Source organism: Aotus nancymaae, unplaced genomic scaffold (genome assembly GCF_030222135.1).
Source record: "Aotus nancymaae isolate 86718 unplaced genomic scaffold, 86718_ANA_hifiasm-v0.15.2.pri h1tg000040l, whole genome shotgun sequence".
NCBI lineage: Eukaryota > Metazoa > Chordata > Mammalia > Primates > Aotidae > Aotus > Aotus nancymaae.
This window is the reverse complement of record NW_026988454.1, coordinates 44,107,023-44,128,964: the sequence shown is the minus strand read 5'-3', so window position 1 is coordinate 44,128,964 and position 21,942 is coordinate 44,107,023. Positions and strand designations below refer to the sequence as shown.

The window sequence follows — 21,942 nt, the reverse complement described above, 5'->3', positions numbered from 1 at the left end:
TAAAATAATATTAAGTCATAATAATATTTGTAATGTAACAAGGCTGTTATGAGCCTTGATATATTGTAAGTTTATCACAAGAGCAATTATATTCAAACTTATGATCAGTTGCCCAGTAAGTTCTGGTGAGAATTCAGGGGCTGAGGTAGTATTGCATATGTGTCTAGATTTCGATTCTTGATTTATTGATATTGAAGAATCTTGCTAAGTAATCTTTTATAATGAAGAAATAGCTACCATAGAGCCTGAGGGTTTTTTTGAACTTGCCTCAGGTCAATAGCTAGTTGCTATCAGAGCTAGGACTTAAACACCAAGTAACAATGTAAACTTGAAAAGGGCACCCTTTTTTTAGGTCAATGCTACCTTCTAACAAAATAATAGCATTTTAGGGACAATCTCTTAATGGGAGGATTCAGGGTTTGGTGCAAATCAGACATGGGGCAGACTTCTAGCTCCAACATTTATTAACTTGAAAATCTTGGAAGAATAACTTATTTTCTGAACTTTATCTATTGAACTCCTTCTTCAGATATTAAGTATAAATAATAATTGCCATGCTGTTTGTTCCTCATAATGATATGATGAAAGTAAAAATCCTACGCTAGTCCTTAGCTCACAGTAGATGCATAATAAATTTTTGCTTTCATTTCCTTCAAACCACAATAGTCTATAACCTTATGATTTTATAATTCTGATATGTTACTGGAAATACACCAGAATTATCAAAACAAAGCCACCAGAATTACAGAAATAAAGCCATAAGTTAAACATGATTATAAATAATTTCATAAAAACCTAAGAAACATCTCCAGAAACCTGAAATCTCTGTTGAGATTTATTTGATGCCATTTTCTAGATGTATTTGTCTAGGGAATATTCCCATTCTCATCTAATCCAGTACTATAAAATCATGTTGAGCAATGGAGTGGACAAAATAATGAGGAACTGGGAGACTCTGTGCATGTCTCCCTAGTGAGATGTAAGCCTCTTTTAACACTTAATAAAATAAAGGTAATGTCAGCCCTGAATCTATATAAGATAAAGCTCATGTTTCCTGGTTTTGTTTCTTTTTTAACTTGAGATTCTGAGGGAAAGAAAAGGGAGAAAATTTGAAACCTGAAAAAATGAACTAGAATACAAATTAATTTTTAGAAATAATTTTATTTTGCTATCATAATTGGGAGGCTGAGGCAGGAGAATTGCTTGAACCCAGGAGGTGGCAGTTTCAGTGAGCCAAGATCACACCACTGCACTCCAGCTTGGGTGACGGAGCGAGACACAGTCTCAAAAAACAAACAAACAAAAATCGACTAAAATTTATTCCAGTTTTATGCTTGTTTGTCAATGATGGACTATTAAACACAAAACAGAAACATGCTTTGCACTTGTCTGTCAAGTTGTTGCTACAGCTAATTCTTTTAAATCTAAGTTTTCTACTTTTTTCCAGGATGATTATTGCCGGAAATAGTTCCAAAGTCACTATAAGATAAATTATTTTAACACGAGTTGGAAGAAACTCTCTGAAATAGGTCTAATTGTGTACTTACATGATTTAGAAATTTAGATAAATAGTGTGATGGCTCAACTGTGTTCCCCCAAACAATCTGTTGAGTCCTAACCCCCAGTACCTCAGAGTGTAAACTTATTTGGAAATAGGGTTGCTACTAATGTAATTAGTTAAGGTAAGATGAGGTCATGCTAGAGAAGGGTGGATTCTTTATCAAATATGACTATTGTCCTTATAAGAAGAGGAGAAGAGACACAAAGAGAGAAGATGATCATGCAATAATAGAAGCAGAGACTGAGGCCATACATCTTCACTCCAAGGAACACCGAGGATTGCTAGGAAACACCAGAAGCTAGGAGAAGCAAAGAAGTACTCTCCTCTAGGGGTTTAAAAGGAAGTGTTGCTTTGTCAACACCTTGATTTTAGATTTCTAACTTCCAAAATTGTGAGAGAGAAAAATTTCTATAGTTTCAAGCAACACAATTTGTGGTTTTTTATTTTAGCCATCAGAGTAAACTAACCAATTTTGGTTTAGGAAAGCAGGTGCTGCTGAAACAAATCCCTATATATACGAAAGTGGTTTGAAATTGGGTAATGGGTAAAGGCTAGAAGAATTTTGAGGCACTTAATATAGAAAGCCTAGATTGCTTTGAAGAGATATTGACATGAAAGGTTATTCTGATGAGGGCTCAGAAAAAATTCAAAAGAGATACAGAGAAAGCTCTTGTCATTTTAAATGACATATTTCTGACTTAGTCCATTTTGTACTGCTATAATAGAATATCACAGATTGGATAATTTATGTAGAGCAGAATTGTATTTCTCATATGTCTAGAGACTGTGAAATTTAGGATTAAGGTATTAGCAGGTTTGGTCCCTTGTTTAAAGACGGTGCCTTGCTGCTCTGTCTTCCAGAGAGAAGGAATACTGTGTCCTTATAGGGCAAAGGCAAAAGGGGAAGACAGCCAACTTGCTGAACACTACATGAAGCCTCTTTTAGAACGGCCTTGTTCCCATTCACAAAGGAGGAGTTTTCATGGCCTAATCACCTTTTAAAGCCTCCATCTCTTAATACTATTACGTAGGTAACACCTAAATTTTGAGAAAACACATTCAAATCATAGAGATATATATTACTGTAAGTAGAAGTAGAATGTTGCCAGAAATAGGAATTTTAAAGATGAGGTCTCAGAAAGGAAATGAGGAACATATTATTGGCCACTGAAGGAAAGGTAATATTTGTTATAAAGTGGCAAAAAACTTGGTTAAATTGTGTTCTTTTGTTAGGTAGAGGGTGGATGTAGTGAGTAACTTAAAAATTTAGCTAAGAAAATTTTCAAGCAAAGTATGGAAGGTGCAAACTGATTTCTCCTTGTTGTTTATAATAAAATGTGAAAAGAAACATACACATAAATAGAAGAAGAAACTGTTAATCAAATTAGAACTGGCACTTACTGATTTGAAAAATTGTCAGCCTAGCTAGACAGTGTGCCATGGAGAGGGAGCCAAGGATGTGGTTGGACAAACTTTTGCTAAAGAGATTAGATGTATGATTCATGGAGCCACTTCAATAGAAGACAGCAATAGAGATGTGGTTATCCAGGAAGGATCTGTGGAGGACCGTCTTATCTAATGGCTTAGATGCCAGATGAATTGAATGTGGGACTAGTCAGGTTTTTAGATTTTTAAAAAAGCAAAAACAATGCCAGCCTGGACAAAAAGGGACAGAGACATGATAAAATGAAGGAATAATGACTCCAAGAGAAGAGCCATGAATTCAAACGCCTGCATTGATGGGACTTCCTGTGACAGAGAAGGCAGGGCTGTCAGCTCACTGAGCTAAGACGGCAGGGCCACTGTCCTACCAGGCACAGAGTACAGAGCACTGAGCCAGAGAGAATATTCTCAGGCTTTGAAATACGCTAGGTTTTGGATTTGTGTAGGACCCAGGACCCCTTTTTATTATTTTGCAATTTCTTCCCTTTAAAATGGGAATGTCCATCTTATGCCTGTCTCCTCATTTTATTTTGGGAGTAAATAAGTTGTTTCATATTTTCACAGGTTCACAGAGAAGAGGAATTTTGCTGCAGGAAGAATCATACTCCAAGTTTCATATATAACTGATTTAGATGATTTAGATAATGAGATTTGGAACTACTGATTGATACATAGATGAAATTTTGAACTTAGAACCATGCTAAAATGGTTAGGACTTTTAGAGATGTTGAGATGGGGTAAACACATTTTGCATCTATGGAGGACATGAATTTTGGGCCAGCCAGAGAGTGGACTGTAATGGATTTAACTGCATCTCTTCAAAAGGTATGTTTACATCCTAACCTCGAGTACCTTAAAATATGACCTTATTTGTAAATAGGATTATTGCAGATGAAATTTGTTAAGATGTGGTCATAGGACAGTAGAGTGGGTACTTAATCCAATATGACTGGTGTACTTATGAGAGGAGAAGGGTTTACAGAGATAGAGACACAAAGGGAGGTTTCCATTTGATGATGGAGGCTGAGATTGAAAGTGATGCATCTGCAAGCCAAGGAACACCAAGGATTGCTAGAAAACACCACAAGATGCAAGGAAAGATTTTTCTCTACAAATTTCATGGAAAGCATGTCCCTTGTGACACCTTCATTTTGGACTTCTACCCTCCAGATCTGTAAGAGGATAAATTTCTGTTGTTTTAAGCCACCCAGTTTGTGGCATTTTACTACATTAGCCCTACAACAATAATACAATTATGAGACATTAAACAAAATTTTAACTGTGTTCAGAATCAAACAATTGAAGTTCCTTTTTAAAAAGTTTCTCTGCCTACAGTAGCCTTCGGAAATATTCATCTGACTCAGAAGCCTCAAAAGAGATTAGAATGAGAGCAGATGTTTTGTTGATTGAATGCCTGCGTCCTACAATAATCAGAGAAAATTTTGGTTTTGTAGGAATCATTTCAATTAATCAGTTACTTCTACTGAACCATGTAAATTTCTCAGAGACTTCACCTACACAAATAGAATTTTTTTTCTAGAAATGGGTAGTATAGAGAAATGTATATTTTGTTAGTTTTATTTTTTTTAAGTTGGTCAAGGATAAAATTTGATATAATATTTGTACTAGGACATAACATTTGCAAAGATATATTGTGCTATTTATTATAAACATGGAAAGCACACATGTCTATAAATAAAATACACATACCTGGTTTCTCTTCTTTTTTTCCTTGTAGTTCTAAAAATATAGATGAATATTAGTAACAATGATTATAGAAAGATATTCATCTCTTATACTCCTACACGTTTATTTTTATATAATTATTTTCTATGTTATTCATTGGTTTTCAATCTCATAATAACTTTGAAAAGTTAATGTCATATTAACTTTCTTCTTATTGATTGTGGCAAGTTAGTACATAAAAACCAAGATTCCCCAATATTAGCCCCAATAAGAATTATTTTGAGGGCCAGGCATGGTGACTCATGTCTGTAATCTTAGCACTTTGGGAGACCAGCCAGGTATATTGTGCATGGCTGTAATGCCAGCTACTCAGGAGGCTGAGGCACAAGAATCATTTGAACCTGGGAGGTGGAGGTTACAGTGAGCTGCGATTGTGCCACTGCACTCCAGCCCGGGCAACAGAGTGAGAGACTATCCAAAAAAAATTTTTGAGAAAAAAATGGAAATGTGAACTGAGATTTTTAATGACAAGGTAAGGAAAGATACTTCCAGTGAATTAAGGATGAGGGAAAATTTCGGCATAGCATTTTCTCAGAAACACATGTAAGAGAATGTCTACATTGTCTACACATAACTGTTAAGCCTTTGAATTTAAGCAAAATATTCAACATGAAATCAAGATAAATAACAGCATGCATTTAAGATTTGTTTTATGTATGTGTGTACATATATACATATTTGTTTATTGAGCGTGCATATAACATACGTGGAGGTTTAGGCTTGACTTCTTTGCCTAGAAAAATTAAAAAATTATTAAAGGGTGAGTCATACAATGCTTATTAAATTGACTTTATTAAATATGACAGAATATTATATATTTGAAAATAAAAATCAAATAATATAGACCCCACCTATTCTTTTTTATTGAAATTCTATGGAATGTGGAACTTGTGGCTAAGTTCTTTAGTGCAAGATTGGCAAAGTTTTTCTGCAAAAGTCAGATAGTATATATTTTCAGGTTTTAGGCCATATGGTCTCATAATTCTTCAATTGTGTGACTATAGAAGTAGCCATTGACAATAATGTAAATCAATTTGAGTGACTGTGTTCTAATAAAACTTTATAAAAACTAGTGGCCAGTCTGTGGGCTACTTTGTCAGCCTCTGTTCTATTCATAGTCAGTTTTGATTTTCCCTCTTTTTTGTATCAAGAAATATTTGAATGGTCAACACTTTTCTATGATTGTTTTCTTATAAATGCCATCTAGTACCTGTCTGTCACTGTTAAACTAAACTTTTCAAGGAATATTATCTTTACTTGTTTTTTCTACTTCTCACTCCCATTTAATCATTAATTCATTATAATCTAGTTTCTAGCTCTACCATTCTATGTACTAGGCTTCTCTGTTCACCAATTGCCCCCTACTTGCCAAGACTAATGAACACATTTGACCATACTGATCACTTTCCTTTTCTTTTTAAATGCCTATTTACTTGGCTTTTTGAAAGGGTAAACATAATATACTCTACCGTAATGGGATAAATATTAATACTGCCTTCTTTTATTTCAAAAATATCCTAGTGATTTTTTTCTTTTAGCAAAGATAACATGACAGGGGCCTAATTAGTCTTCATACTGAAACTAAGGAAAACAGACAAAATACATAAAACAATGGTTTTAAAGATATTGAACATCAGACAACAAAGAACAGTGATACTTGAGTGATGGGGAAACAGATGAGACATGCCCTGTGATTGCTTCCGCTTAGTGCTTGGAGAAAGTTATAAGGCCTTAGTGCAGCAGTTGAGTTGCCCAACAACTCAGCCTAGGCAAATCGCTGAGTTTATAAGATGGAGCTGGCAGTCTGGGAAGGCCAAGACAGTTAGTGATCCCGGGTCAGAGTAAAGTGGAGTAGAGACCAGCAGAGAAGAGGAAGAGAGTTCTTGAGATGTGTGGAAGATGCTTTAAGTCGTCAAAAGGTCACTGAACAGCATATGCACATGAGGAAACTACTTAAGGCCAAAGAAAGAAAAAAATGGAAAGAATTCTCAAGCTTTATAATGAACTTTGAAGTTCAATAGTGTCAATCTTCCAACTCTGTTCTTTGTCTTCAGTAGTGTGTTCACTATTCTGGGTCTTTTTTTAATTCCACATAAATTTTATATTCAGTCTTTCAGTACACACAAACTAATTTTCTGGGAATTTTCCATAATTGCATTGACTCTATAGATCAATTTGGGAAGAGCTAACACCTTTGTAATTTTAAATCCTCCTATCCAAACATAGTGTCTTTCTATTTATCTAGATGTTCTTTGACTTTTTTCATCATGAGAGTTTAGTCCCCTTGCTATTTGCTTTCCTTTTTTTTTGGCTAACCTCTGTTTAGGGCCTAGCTTAGCTCTTTCTCAGAAGCATTTTTCTCTGATGCAGTAGAATTGCTTACTCCCTTTATGTGCTAATTTCACTTGATAGATCTCTTTATCATTACAAGTATCAACTTAAGTGAATGCCTTCTCTTTTACATTGTGAGATATTTGACGAGAGAGGTCATGTGTATCTATCATTGAATGGAGGGAATTGGTGCAATGCCTAATACATGGTGATAAGATAAACTCTCATTATTTTTTGTTCATTAGATAGACAAATGAAACAAATAAGGTAAATAAATGGAGAAATTGAGCAAAAATGAATGTAGAAAAATGTATAAATTTAGGAATTGTACTAGAACACAAAATCAATGTTACTGTTACTGCATAGTTTCTTTGATTTGGGTTGCAATTTTACCACTCATCTTTCCGATATTCAGGCAATAACAAAAAGCACAAATGTTAAACAATTTACAATGTTCTTAAGATATAAATTCTTACTTTGTTTAAGAGAAGCAGAGCAATCACTGGTAATGATACCTGAGATAAATTTGTTTCATGGTTTCTCGGAAAAAAAAGGTGTATAATGTAAATAACAGCCCCAGCAATATTTTTACCTAAATACGTAATTTTTTTATATAACTCCACCTACCGTCTTCACATGCACCAGAAGTACTATAAAAAGTACAGTCCAATAAGAGGAAAGTTACTTTGGGCCCAATAAATGTGATTTAAGGACATAGCTATGTGCTCTGGCTAAATGTAAGGATAAAATCAGGGTTATAGAGATTCTATCCTGTGGTATTTGAAAGGATAAATGTTCATACTTCTTTCTGAGAATGTAACACATGTATTGACATAATCCTCCAGGAAACAAGAACAGAAACACCAAAAAACTGTGAAACACATGTTCAATTGTGTGAAATTATGTGTTCAGTTGTGCTCTTAAACCCCAACCAGATTAAGAAAATGTTGATTTAATAGTTCTATTCATTTATAAAACCAAGTTGTGATAAATACAGGACAAATGTCGATTCCCACAAAGCTGTGTAATTATAAAATCTAGGTTTCGGAGTTAGTTGTCCACATGCCATCTCCTATATCAACCTCATCAGCATTGACATAATATCTCTCTAGTTATTCTGCTGTTATCTTTATACTATCTGTTACAAGTTGACTTCTGTCTCCCAAAATACATGTGGAAGTCCAGATGCCCAGTATCTTATGAATGTGAACTTGTTTGGAAATAGAGGTTTTGCAGATATAATTAAGAGGAGATCATTAGGCTGGACCCTAAAACAATATGACTAGTGTTCTGATCAAAAGAGGAAAAGAGATACAGATATGGACAAACATAGAGGGAATGTAATATGAAGACACACAAAGAGAACACTGTGTGACAACAAAGGCAGAGACTGGAGGATGGGAGTGATGAATCTACAGGCCCAGTTTCAGAATTTATGTAAGTATCAATAGTCAGAAGTCTATAATGAAACTGTCTATACAGTTCAGTCTGTTAACAATTCTAGCTCCACAGTCATTATTGAATAATGTCAATAAAGGATTTTACATAATCTTCTTTATATCAAATTTCTCTCTTGAGATAATAATTGTTTAACAGTGATTAATGGTCAAATAATTTCATTTAATAATCTCTCTTATCCACATGTCTGTAAATGAATTTTACATATTTTAAAAGATATTTCTCAAATTACTATGTTAATTCATCCATAAATAAACTTTCTGTGTTATATTTATGTTAAACTTTCTAACTATCTCTACAATGTAAGAGAAATATATCAAAAACCAACCAAAACTGCACTAAAGCCTACATATTATGGGGTGGTTTAGAAATTTCATTGTAAAAGTAGAAAAAAGTAAAATTTCCAAATACAAGTAAGAAATTGAACTTTCATGAATTTATTCAGAAAATTCATAATTTGGTTAATTATACCACAGAAACTGCCTTATTATTGGATCAAATGAGCAAATTAGTCCTGTTCTCCAACAGAGATTTATTATATTTTAATTTTATTGAGACAATATAAGTGATTATCATAAAATTTGACTTTTGTAAAATTTATAAAGGTAGTGTTATTTGGAACATATAAAGATCTTCACTGAAAAATTTTTACTTAGGTAATCTTATAAAGACTATCATTAAATAAGTCCATTAAAGTTTAATACAACATTATAACTTGATATAAAAGCAGTAGGACCTTACACATTTTTATAATGAAAAAATGAAAGAATTTTAAAACTGAAAGGATCCTGGAAATCATCTGGAATAGTTTTTTTATGATAGGCCACAAGTGGTCTGATGCGTAAGTGTTTTGTCCTAGAGGTCTGTGGAAGCAGTGTTTTCTCCAAATATAGCTTAATTATATGCTGTTGGTTATCTGCAATGTGTAATCTCATTTTGGCTTTTGGTTTTTGACTCTTAAATTGCTTAGTAGGATTTTGGGGGCTGTTGGGTACCTGCCTAACTCCACTCTCTTTGGCCTATGGATCTTGATTTTTGGTTAGTGTTAACCCTTTTGTCATGGTGTGCTAGAGGCAGTGTCAATGGCCAAGTTTTATTTTGTCCTGTGCTGATGACAGGGTGGTGTACTGCCTACCCTGAATTCATCGTGTCCCTCAGTAGGACCCTCGTGGCTGGGGCATTTGGAGTCAGGGAAATTGCAGCCAGTTGGATGTTTTGGCCTGGATCAGAGTGGAAGTAGGTGGGCACTTACTGGTCCTTGAATCCATTTTCAGCAGTGTGGGAACCAGAGATTAGAGGCCAAGAAATGGGTTTATAAAAATAACTTGTCTATGGATTACGTGTGTTTAGCTGCTGTGGTCTTGGTTTGTAGTAATTACCTATACAAACTTTACTTTTCCCTTTTAGAAATTAGGTCAGTTTCAAAAGGCTCTCCAATACAAAAATAAAATATTACTCTTCCCCAGAAAGGAAAAAATAGCTCCCCTATTTAACCAAGAGACCTACTTTTGCTAAAATGTGGAAAGAAGAATCCCCTGAAGGTCATTTACAACCAAAAGGGGAAGGCCTTTACCAGGTGTCATTGAGTACCCCCACTGCTGTTAAACATCAGGGAAAACCTAGCTGAGTACACCTGCCCAGGATTAACCTATGTATTATGAGTCACAGTTATAAAAGGAGGACACCACCACCTACATCTATGAACCTTTGGGGGTCCTCTGCTATTTAAAGAATCAACATCTCAGTCAGAAGTGGTAACACAATGCTGTGGGTGGGAAAGGGAGCTTTAATTTTTCTCTTTTATCTGATTGTAGTACTTCTTTTCTATCACTTTAGCCAATCTCTTGGGAAACATCTCTTTTGTCTTTGCTGGGAATAGAGGCCATGCTAAGGCACAACTGAATCACAATGTCACTCTTCATCCTATTTGCTCTCCTAGTTACCATGATCCAGTGTGGGTGGGAACATAACTCTATGGTAAACATTTCGACAATAATTGCATCAGGAAATTATCTTCACAGTTGCTGGATTTGTCATCAACAGTCTCTTTCAAGATAAACCATAAGATAGACCTCACTATCCTGGGAATGTTGATATTAATTAGGTCTGGGGTAAAAACCAGGTGAGATTTGGGAAGTCTCACTACAAGTCTCATTTCTCAAGTCTCACCTGGTTTTTACCCCAGACCTAACTAGCCATAGTGATGCTGAAATACCCAAACCCCTAATGAACTCTTGCCACTTAACGGATTACACCTGATTCCTCCTGCCACCATTACCTGGACCTGGAAAATTGGGTATCTGTATTTCCAGTGCATGAATGAGCCTATCATTTGCACCCATTGTTGTGTTGATGACACAATAGCTGAAGCTTTCCTGTGATTCTTCAATCCAACTACAGTTGGCAAGTTCCCAAGTCTTCAGTGAGGTAAATGGGATTCCACTTGTAAGTGAGGAGACCATATATGGTGCATTCTTCCAAATCACAACATACAAGGAAAAAATCACTGCCTGGTCTGGAAAGGTGGGAGTACCTCCTACTTCTGAAAAATAAAGATTGCCCTGGCACCTCCATTGGAAGAGGGAAAAAAATATTTATATAGACCCAACTTGGAAGCAAATGATAAACATCACATCCTGTAGCGCTTTTGCTTCTGCCCCACTGGGCTCATTTTTGTTTCTGGTCATGAATGGGAAAATGTCACACATTGTAACCTCTTGGAACTTCCTAGGGAGTTACCTATTCTCTTAAGAGTAGCTTTCCCCTATACATCAAAAACTTGGAACAGAGGTGAATGCACATTGTGCAGTGTTGTTCCTGCAGGGATAACTGCAGGGATCTTATGGAATAACAATTCCATAAGATCCAAGAATGCCAGAAGTAAGCTAGCAATAGGATTGATTCTGGCAGGAATCAGGGCAGTGATAGGACTAGCAGCAACCTGGGAAGGCTTCGTCTGCTATAAGTCAATCCTAAGGAGCTTGACTGAACCCTAGAAACTTTAGCCACCAACACAGATGAGGCATTAAAGAGAATTCAAGTGTCATTAGACCCTTTGACAAATGTAGTTTTTGATAAAAGACTGATGTTGGATTATTTACCAGATGAACACATTGGATTCTGTATAGTTATTAATAAAACCTGCTGCACATATATTAACAACTGTGGACAAGTTGAGATTAACATTAAAAAGGTCTATGAGAAAGCTACCTGGTTACATAGATATAACAAGGGCACTGACCCCAGCAACATCTGGTCAACTATCAAAAGTGCCTTCCCAAGTCTTACTTGTTTTTTACCTCTCCTAGGAACTTGGTTGCTATCTTGTTACTAATTTTGGCCCTTGCTCATTTAACCTCCTAGTAGTTTGTGTCTTCTACATCAGTGGTCCCCAACCTTTGTGACACCAGGGACTGGTTTTATGGAAGACAATTTTTCCACAGACTAGAGTGGGGTTGTGGGTAGGGGGGATGGTTTCAGGGTGAAACTGTTCCACCTCAGATCATATGTCATTAGATTCTCATAAGGAGCTTGCAACCTAGATCCCTTGCACATGCAATTAACAATGGAGTTTGCACTCCTATGAGATTTAATCCTGCTGTTAATCCGACAGGAGGTGTAGATCAAGCAATAATGCTCACTGGCTTGCACACCACTCACATCTTTCTGCGCAGGCCTAACAGGCCACAGACTAGTAACAGTCAATAGGCTGGGGGTTGGGAACCCCTGTTTTGGGGACCCCTGTTTTAGATTACCACAATTCCAAGTAAAATCAATGCTGACACAAGGCTTCCAACCAATCCCAGCTACTGACCTGGAGAATGAAGTGTCCTGCCTCTGGGCCCCTTAGAGCAGGTATCCAGAGATTTTTTACTCCTCCAGTGGTAGGCAGGGCCTACTTCCATAAACTCAGCAAGAAGCAGTTACAGAAAATGAACCCTGCCCTTCTGAAGTTCCCTTAATATTAAGGAAGAGTATCTAATCTTTGAGGGGACAGAAAATGAGGAAGGAGGCAGGGCTTGACTCCAGAGGCAGGATTCAGATACTGTACCAGATCGAGGATTAGCTAAAATAGGGCCAGGGCAAAAGCAGCTGTCAATCAGACATGCCCAACAGTATGCCATGTCAATTAATGGTTGCCATGACAACGCCCAAGAGTTACTACCACTTTCCATAGCAGTGACCCTATGATGACTACCCCTCCCCTAGAAATTTCTGTATAAACTGCTCCTTAATCTGCATGCAATTAAAAGCAGATATAAATATGACTGCCACTGCCGTGAGATGCTACTCTCTGCCTGTGGGGTAGCCCTGCTCTGCAGGAGCAGTCACAGAGCTTAACAACATCAAAGATGTAACATTGCAGCTTCAATAAAGCTGTTTTAATGTACCTCTGGCTTGCCCTTGTATTGTTTCCTGGGCAAAGCTTGCAGGCTAAGCTTCACTTTGGGGCTGACCTGTCCTGCATCTACAATGTATTATATATTTTAAAATTGCCGAAAGAACAGATTTTTTATATTCTTAGTACAAAACAATGAAAAATTGGTGAGGTGATAGGTATCTTAATTAAGTTGATTGAATGTTTGTACAATACACTCATAAATCAAAACATAACATTGTACCCCATATATATACACAATTATTATTTATCAATTAACGTGGTAGTTCACCCCTGTGATCCCAGAGCTTTGGAAGACCAAGGCAGGTGAATCACTTGAGGTCACAAATTTGAGACCAGCCTGGCCAACATAGCAAAACCCCATCTGTACTAAAAATACAAAAAAAAAAAAAAAAAAAAAATAGCCTGGTGTAGTGGCACATGCCTATAATCCCAGCTGCTCAGGAGACTGAGACACAAGAATTGCTTGAACCCGGGAGGTGGAGATTGCAGTGAAATGAGATTGTGCCACTGCACTCCAGACTGGGTGATGGCGTAAGATTCTGTCTCAAAAAGACAAAATAAAAAAAGATGAATGAATAGCCAATTAAAACTTTAAAACTTTTATTAATTTAAATCTCAAGAGTAAATTATTTAATAGGGAGATGCAGTTCAGATAAAAGTCAACCTGAAATGTTGCAGCATTATTTTCTCCTGGATTTACTGCTCTTTAAGAAATCTATTTACTCAACTCCTGATGGATTTTCTGCTGCGGGATCATGTTTAAGTTTAAGGGCATATTAACAAATCTTGTTTTTAAGACTAGTGATTCTGATCCAGATATATCTATGCCTACAACTATTTAGAACAGAGCAGAGGTTGACTCTGTGACAGATATACATCTCAGCCAGAAAGAATCATCTGTCAGGCATTTTATCATTTAAATTGACTTGAAGATTAATATCTAAACTTTCTACCTCCTATATTCAGTAAGAAAACCATTAAGATTAAAATGTTAAATATATAAAATACAATGCAAAACTCTAATAGAAAATGCCTTCTGATCTGTACATGAATTTGAATAAACAAATGTTCTCTTTTCTTCTTTTTCTTATAGAGGTATTCTCATATAAAGCAGTCTCATTTATCAAATGTGCTATGAAAAGTTACTTGGATAAAATAATATAGTTTTATGTATTTAATTTTGGAAATACATTTTTAGGGATATAATGGTTAATGATGTGTGTTAATATTATTTACACAGTGCTGGAAATCAGAGAAAGAAATAATAAGTGCTTTGAAATTTTCCCTTTAGTCTTCTAAAATCTATTTGGTAAGCAAGAATTGCCTCTGACAATTAGAACAAATTTCTGGAAAAAAAATTGCTTCGTGTTAGTATAGATAGAAGAGTGACCTGATAGACAACAAGTTAAAATGTTATTTATGGTTTTCTTTATTTTTAAAAGCAGCAATACTTGGCAGTATGATAAAATAGTGTTTGGAAAGTTCTTTAACCAAGGTCATCTGTAGCAGGGTCTGTGGTTGATGTGACATTTTCATCCTTATTGATATGCATTGGCTATGTATTATGGCAAGTTTTCCAAGCATCCATTATTTTTAAAGTTTATTTTGAGCTGTACTACAATAATTTCTATGAAATATTTTCACTTGTTATTCAAGCATCTTACTGTTGATCATTTTGTTCTCACTTTTCGTCTCAGACAGTTATCTTATATTTTGCCTCAAATGAGTAGTGAGAAATCCCTTGGGTCCTGCCTCTTGATATTAAAAGGTGACTAAATTGATCTTGAAGAGACTGTTTAGCAGCAAATTTTTGTTTGCATCATGATTAAGCATGAAAGATTAGAGGAAATTAATAGAGAACCAACAGAAAAATAGATGTGATTAATCAGAAACATTACTTCAAATGTTTTTTTAAATGTGGATCTTAATATAATATTGACATTATGCAATGATTATTTAAGTATCCAGTCATTCATTTAGTAAACATTTAGTATGTGCTAAGCACTTCAGTCTCCCAAGAATTTTTTGCCAATCATGCTTTCCTATCAATTGAAACTGAATTCTTATGGATGAGTTTAATTCTGATCATAGCCTGAGAAAAGATTTGGTTGAAATGTCATGCTAGGTATATTTCCTTCAAAGGCCATGAAAAGGCCATGATATCCATTCCAGACATCACAAATTTCCTTGATACTCCTTGAATAGAATATCAAGGGATAAATGGGCCTTTTCCACTGCTGAATCACATAGGTAACCTTCTGAAACAAAGTGGATATACCTCAGGAAATTCAAACTTAAATCCAAAATGGAACTCATCATATACCATTTCCTCATCCAAACATGTTTTCTATATTAGCAAATGATAGATACTTCACCTACTCTTCCAACCAGAAGGTTAGAAGTCTTCTAAGATTCCTCTCCATGCTCACAGATGTGAATAACTTCATCACAGGCTTGAGAAATATTTTTATACATAAACATTATATTAATCCATGAAATTGAACAACAGAAAAACAAATTTGAGCTAAGAGCATTTTTGAAAAACCAGATAACATATTGAGAATTACAAATAGTACACAAACATGGTTAGTTAAAAAAAATAGGTTGGGTGCAGTGGCTCACGCCTGTAATCCCAGAGAGGCCAAAATGGGCAGATCACAAGGTCAAGAGATTGAGACCATCCTGGCCAACATGGTAAAACCTCATCTGTACTAAAAATACAAAAATTAGCTGGGCATGGTGTTGCATTTTTGTAGTCCCAGCTACTCAGGAGGCTGAGGCAGGGGAATCTCTTGAACCCAGGAGGCGGAGGTTGAAGTGAGCCAAGATCATGCCTCTGTACTCCAGCCTGGTGACAGAGTGAGACTCTGACTCAAAGAAAGAAAGAAAAACAGGGAATTGAGAGATAGAGGGTAGGTACTAGCCATCTCTATTATCCACAGAGTTCTGTTGATTCTATTTTGTAGAGATATCTTGAGTATGACCCTACTTATTTATTTCTTCCTCCATTTCTGCCTTCATTATAGCCTCAAATACAACACTTTCCCTATTCTCATGTTCTTTCTCCTTTTTGCCACTTTTTACCATATCATGGCCATTTATTAAGACTCAGCTCACTCTTCATCTCTCTCTGGAAGCCTTTCCTGATCTTCTTCTACAATGGATTAAAGATTATTTGAATTCTCAGCATCTCATGTAAGTCATCATCCCTTTACATTGTAATTGCAATAATTTGTAACAATTTACTCATTTGTCTCCCCCCCAAATAGATTATGAAATTCACTAGGCAGGAGACTGCAGCTATCATCTTTGTATTCTTAGCACTTGTGCATTGTCACACATAATAAACCATAATTGTCTTTAATAAACAAGAGAAAACACCATATAAAATGGAGAATTTCTTTACTGAGAAATTTACAGTCTAAAAACACCTCTGCTGGCAATTCATCAAAGATGCTGCTAAAATATTGGGGAAGGAGATGCAAAAAAGAGAATTACTCTGCAGCCCTTTACTGAAACATACCATTAAAGGAAATACTAACTTTTTTTCTCTGCATAGGAGATTTTACAAAATTATATCATGGTCATCTTCCTTTGGGATATGTGAAAACAAAACTTGTATAAGTTTACATATGAGATTTCTCATTAATGTTGGTTATAATTACTTCACCTAATAAAAGGAGAAAATTATGCCATGTTTAGGTGTGACTATGGATAGTTTTGGTCTGGAATAGAAAATGCGTTGGAAATAATTTTCTATTGATTAGTACCCTCGGGCACAGCATGTTTTAATTGTTAGGATTTACGAAACTCTGTCACCCTAATCACCTCCACATTATGCCCTGATCCTTTAAGTGCGTCTTGGGGAAAATAATGAGACAATATGAAATGGGCTCCTGCTATGATATAAGATCTGATAGAGTCTATTCTTGTTTGGAATGTCAGGACATTGGTTAAGGCATGAGAAGGGGGTGGAGGGTTTGTAAGAAAGAGAGCGCAATAAAATGTCTGAACCTTGTTGGGCATGGCTAAATTAGTCAAGCATGGCCCTTAAAGGAACCAGTATTTCTCTCATGTTTGCTGTTTGTCACATCAATATCAGCACCTGGGTTTGAGAATATTTTGTTCTGAAATGAAGGAAATTAGAATAGAAGAGATGAGTAGTTATTATGTCTTTACTTGTCCATTACATTCAAATACTCTTATTTTTCTTTCTTAGGATGTTTTGGGTTATTGAATATCAAATTTGAGCAGCAAGTAAAAGAAAAAGGAAGATATCATATACTTGCCCACAAGAGGCATCTGAAACACTTTCCTCTGAAATATGATTCAATTATTAAATATCAAGCCTTTTTTAATGATCTCACCGATGTGAAATACTTCATCACAGACTTGAGAAAATTTTCCATACATAAATTTTATATTAATCCATTAAATTAAAAAATAGAAAAATTGAGCTAAGAGCATTGTTTTAAAAACTAGATAACATATTGAACATTAAAAATAGTATATAACCATGGTTACAAGAGTATGAATAAAGGAGATTGAGAATAGGTTCAAATAATTAATGAAACTATTTTAGAATAGCAAAGAAGATATAAACTAAGTGATATATTCGCATGGAGAAAACTTGTTTCTTTTAAATTTCTGAACATTCTATCAGAGAAACTTACAAATTAGCCTAGAAACAGAATCCTTTCTAATAGAATTGACTTCTTAACAATCAAGTGTCTTAAAAGCTTCCAAGTTTTTCTTTTAGTTGAGAAGAACCACAGCATCTGCTTCCTATATGGTAATAAGGACTTCTCTAGTGAATGGCTTTTACCATTCTTGAAAGATTCAGTTTAAATCTCATTACTACCACCTTCCTGAATTAGAGTTTAGTTTGGATTGAAATTGGGAAGGAAGATTTTCAGCAATTTATTTTTAAAAGAAAAGAACAGAGCATTATTTTTAAATTCCCTTGAAGTACATAAGCAAGAAAATCAGTGGGAAGAAAGCTTGAAAATTACAAATTATGGCTTTTGGAGGTATCTAAAGTATAGACAATTGAAGAATAACAAGATGAACTACCTGAATAGTGGCCAATAACACTTTGTTTATAGTATATGCATAAGTAATCTTTAGTAATTTTAACTAAATTATTGTCATTCTGTCTTTTTTTCTCTTAAAACAGAGGATGTGTATATTTCCTGAGGACCCACAGAGAATGAATTTCTCTGAGTTTTAAATCAGCTGAGAAAAATTGTATCTGTTATAGACTGGTTCAGAAGCTATTAATGAGACTATACTTGATTGCCTGAATTAGCTAAGAAATAGTTCTTCTAACCTCCTGAAGATAAATTCAATCAGAAGAAGATTCAAGACATAGCACTCAAGTCACATGAAATAAAAATTGATTTCAGTTTTGTAAGCTAAATGGCCAATAATTGTGTCCTATTCAGATTTTGAAAAATGTAGCGACATATAATTCTAGAAAGTTGTTGCCCGTGTACTTATTAGTATAATATATAACTAAAATATTAGATGTTTATTTTGTGTTCAGAACCATTTTAAGCATTTTAAAAGATATATCTTACCATTTACAGTAAACTTCACGAAGTCAGTTTTCCTACTTAATGGATTAAGAAACAGGTTTCCAGGTGCATCTTACTATATAACTTACATATTTCCTTGCACTTGATGATTCAAAGGCATTAACTGGGCTCTTACTATGTGCCAGGAACTGTTCTCAGCACAGGAAATATGTGAAATGAACAAACAAAAATTTCTGCTCTAAGGAATATGGAGTCTATTTTCCTGATATCATCTATATCTGTTATTTAAGATTTACTTTTGGTTTTAAATTCAAAATAGCCCATGTTCCATATTTTTTCCCTTTCCCCCTGTTCAATTCATCTCTGTTTATATTGAGGATAGAATTGTAGTGGTATTTGTAAGTTCTATCTTTTGTAGCGAAATAATACGGAGGATATGTTGACAAGAGGAATATGCACTACTTTAAAAGTTAAGCTGAAGTAAAAGATGACTATCTGTGACCTTGCAAATCTTTCTTTCACATCCTTGAAATCAAGTTGGCCATGTGAGTAAGGTCATTGATAAGTTGAAAGAAGCCAGGTCATTTATCAACTTTGTAACCTGCACATTCGATTGAACTTTGTGAGTCCACTTCCCTGCCTGTAACTTAGGCAAAATAATGAAACCTAACTGTCAATTTATGCATTTACATTATAAAATCAATTATACATGTATATGAATGATCCTCTTAATTGATTGATTGCTCCACTAATATTAGTTATTTTAAAGTTTTCCAGGATCTGGCTTAGTAAGCACTCAATAAATGTCCTTGAGCTAACATGGTTAAAATCATTACAACTTTCTCAATTTATTGTAAGTTTTCTTGTAATAAACCAACCCCCCCAGTATATGTATACACATACATATATATATATACAAATTTGCCTATAGAAATTTTGGTGGTTATTCAATAAACCATTTTGTTAATGATGAAAATGCTGATTCACTTGCCAACTCATAAATAAAATATTCACATGGTGGTCTGCCTGTATATTTATGTAGTATTTATTATCAGTCATCACAGATATTAACTGTTTAATGATCTTTGCATTGATACATTTCTTGAGAGTTTAAGTTGTTCACCTATACATCCTTAAAGGCTAACAAAGCTTAATACATGATAAAAAATTAATTATTTTACATATAATATGTATATCTATATAATTCTATATATTATATATATTTTTAGGATCACTATGGTAACTTTTAAAAAGATATTATATTTATTCTACTAATGACAGATATAAACTAAGTAATCAACTAGAAGTTTCTAAAGTGAGCAAAGATACTCTGGTGACTGATAAGTATCAATGCATACTGTTTTTTCTTTGACTAAGTAATTCACCCATTGTGTAAAATTTTTAGCCAATTGGTAAAATATAAAGACAGTTTACCGTTAATATACATGTTCCTCTAGCTAAATATGGGTTTTCTTATTTCCTAATCTCAAATAAACACACATGTAAGCCCATGATCCTTTGCATACGCAGTGTCAGAATAAAGAAGCAGTTGTCTTCTTTAGTCATTTTTAGGATGACCAAAGTCCAGAAATCACCCATCCAGTGAGTAGGTGAATGATGCCAACCAGTGCTCAGGAAGGGCGAGGACCTCACTGTTAGTAAGCAAGCAATCATACAGTATCATGGTGCATGGTCATTTAACAGATAGGGGTAATGGAATAAATGAATAAAACACTGAAAAATCAACAAAAATAGAACCAAACATGTCCATTTTGGATTAGCCAAGTTTGTGGCAAGAGAGAAGCTTGATGTTTTTCTTCCAGGGAGAGGAGAGCAGTACTGATGTCTATACATTTTTGCACAAGACATCTCAAATTTTAGTATGCATATGAATGACTCAGAAATCTTGTTAAAATGTAGGTTCTTATTCAGCAGTTCTTGATGGGCCCTAAGATTCTATATTTCAAACAAGCAGTCAGGTGATGCTGATGTTTTTCTGTGGACCACGCTTTAAATAGTAACTGTATAGATTATAACCTTTTATATTTTTCACTTACTTTTTTGATACATTTTATTTATATATGTTCATAGTTCTTTCAGGCATTTTCATTATGTCACATTTAGATAAGCATCACATCACTAAATTCTCACAATAAACTTGATAGATTGGCATGGAATGTACTGTCAGTAACTCCATTTTAAAGAAGCTGAGACTTAGAAGTTTAATTATGGTGTAAACCACTCCATATCAATTGTCTTAGAGCTTCTCTCTCTATTCCATTCTGACTTCATTTGTCTTTTACATACAGAAAACTGCCTCTTCACATGATATATATCATAAAAACCAAGTAACATGTCAAAAGTAGATTTTTTTTTTTTTTTTGATGGAGTTTCACTCTTGTTACCCAGGCTGGAGTGCAATGGCACGATCTCAGCTCACCGCAACCTCCGCCTCCTGGGTTCAGGCAATTCTCCTGCCTCAGCCTCCTGAGTAGCTGGGATTACAGGCATGCACCACCGTGCCCAGCTAATTTTTTGTATTTTTAGTAGAGACAGGGTTTCACCATGTTGACCGGGATGGTATCGATCTCTTGACCTGGTGATCCACCTGCCTCGGCCTCCCAAAGTGCTGGGATTACAGGCGAGAGCCACCGCACCCGGCAAAAATAGATTTTTAAAAACTTATTAACCAATGGTTTCCTTTCCATAAAAATAATGCTGTTGGACCTGCTATGGCTATAGTGGCTTTTGAGAGATGTTTTCTGTCTTAGATATTAAAGGCATAACTCACAGAAGAGATAATACAAAAGCTAAGACATGAGGTTAGAAGAAATCTATACAACAAACAACATGAATACCACACAATGCACTAGAAGAAAACATGTGCAAACAGACAAAGATAAAGGACTCCCGGTATATGGCTAGAGAATCACAGGCAGGTGGGAAAGTTTGCTGATATTGGAGGTAAGATGAATAAATAAAATGTTTTTATTGTGTAGTTGAGTGAAAGGGAAAGATTCAAAAGACATTGAGAAGACAGAAATTCACAGAACTGGTAATGGTTTTTAAATGTCTAAGTGGGCTGCCAGTGATAGTTGTGGTGAATTAGACAAACAGAAACTATGGAAATAAATATGTTGAGGGCAGTATAATATAATGACAATGAATGACAGAAATCTAGCACTGTTCCCTACGGATATCCATTTTGTAAAGACAATTATCATAGGCTTGTGGTGGATCTTTGAAGAGAAAATGGAAACATGATAATAAGTTAATGTTTGCATATTTATTCAGGAAAGAGATAATAATGATCAGAAAAAATGATTTTAATCAGAAGAAAAAAACTGGAGAGAATAAATTTGGGAGACACATAACTTGGAGCCTAATTGAATGCTGGGTTCTGAAACAGAAAGAAGAGGTGTAAATGACTCAGAACTTTAAGTCAATGTAACTGAATGGCAAGT

General features: G+C 35.0%; 1 protein-coding gene across 14 annotated transcripts in view; it reads right to left on the bottom strand.

Annotated features, from left to right (window-relative positions):
• TRDN (triadin) overlaps positions 1–21,942 on the bottom strand; it is a 369,423-nt gene that overhangs the window by 46,010 nt on the left and 301,471 nt on the right. For all 14 annotated transcript variants that reach the window (XM_064360733.1, XM_064360737.1, XM_064360734.1 and 11 more), the window contains 2 exons: positions 5,457–5,483; positions 4,715–4,744 (listed from right to left, as the gene is read on the bottom strand). In XM_064360733.1, coding sequence (XP_064216803.1) covers positions 4,715–4,744; positions 5,457–5,483 — 57 coding nt within the window. The remainder of the gene's footprint in view (positions 1–4,714; positions 4,745–5,456; positions 5,484–21,942) is intronic.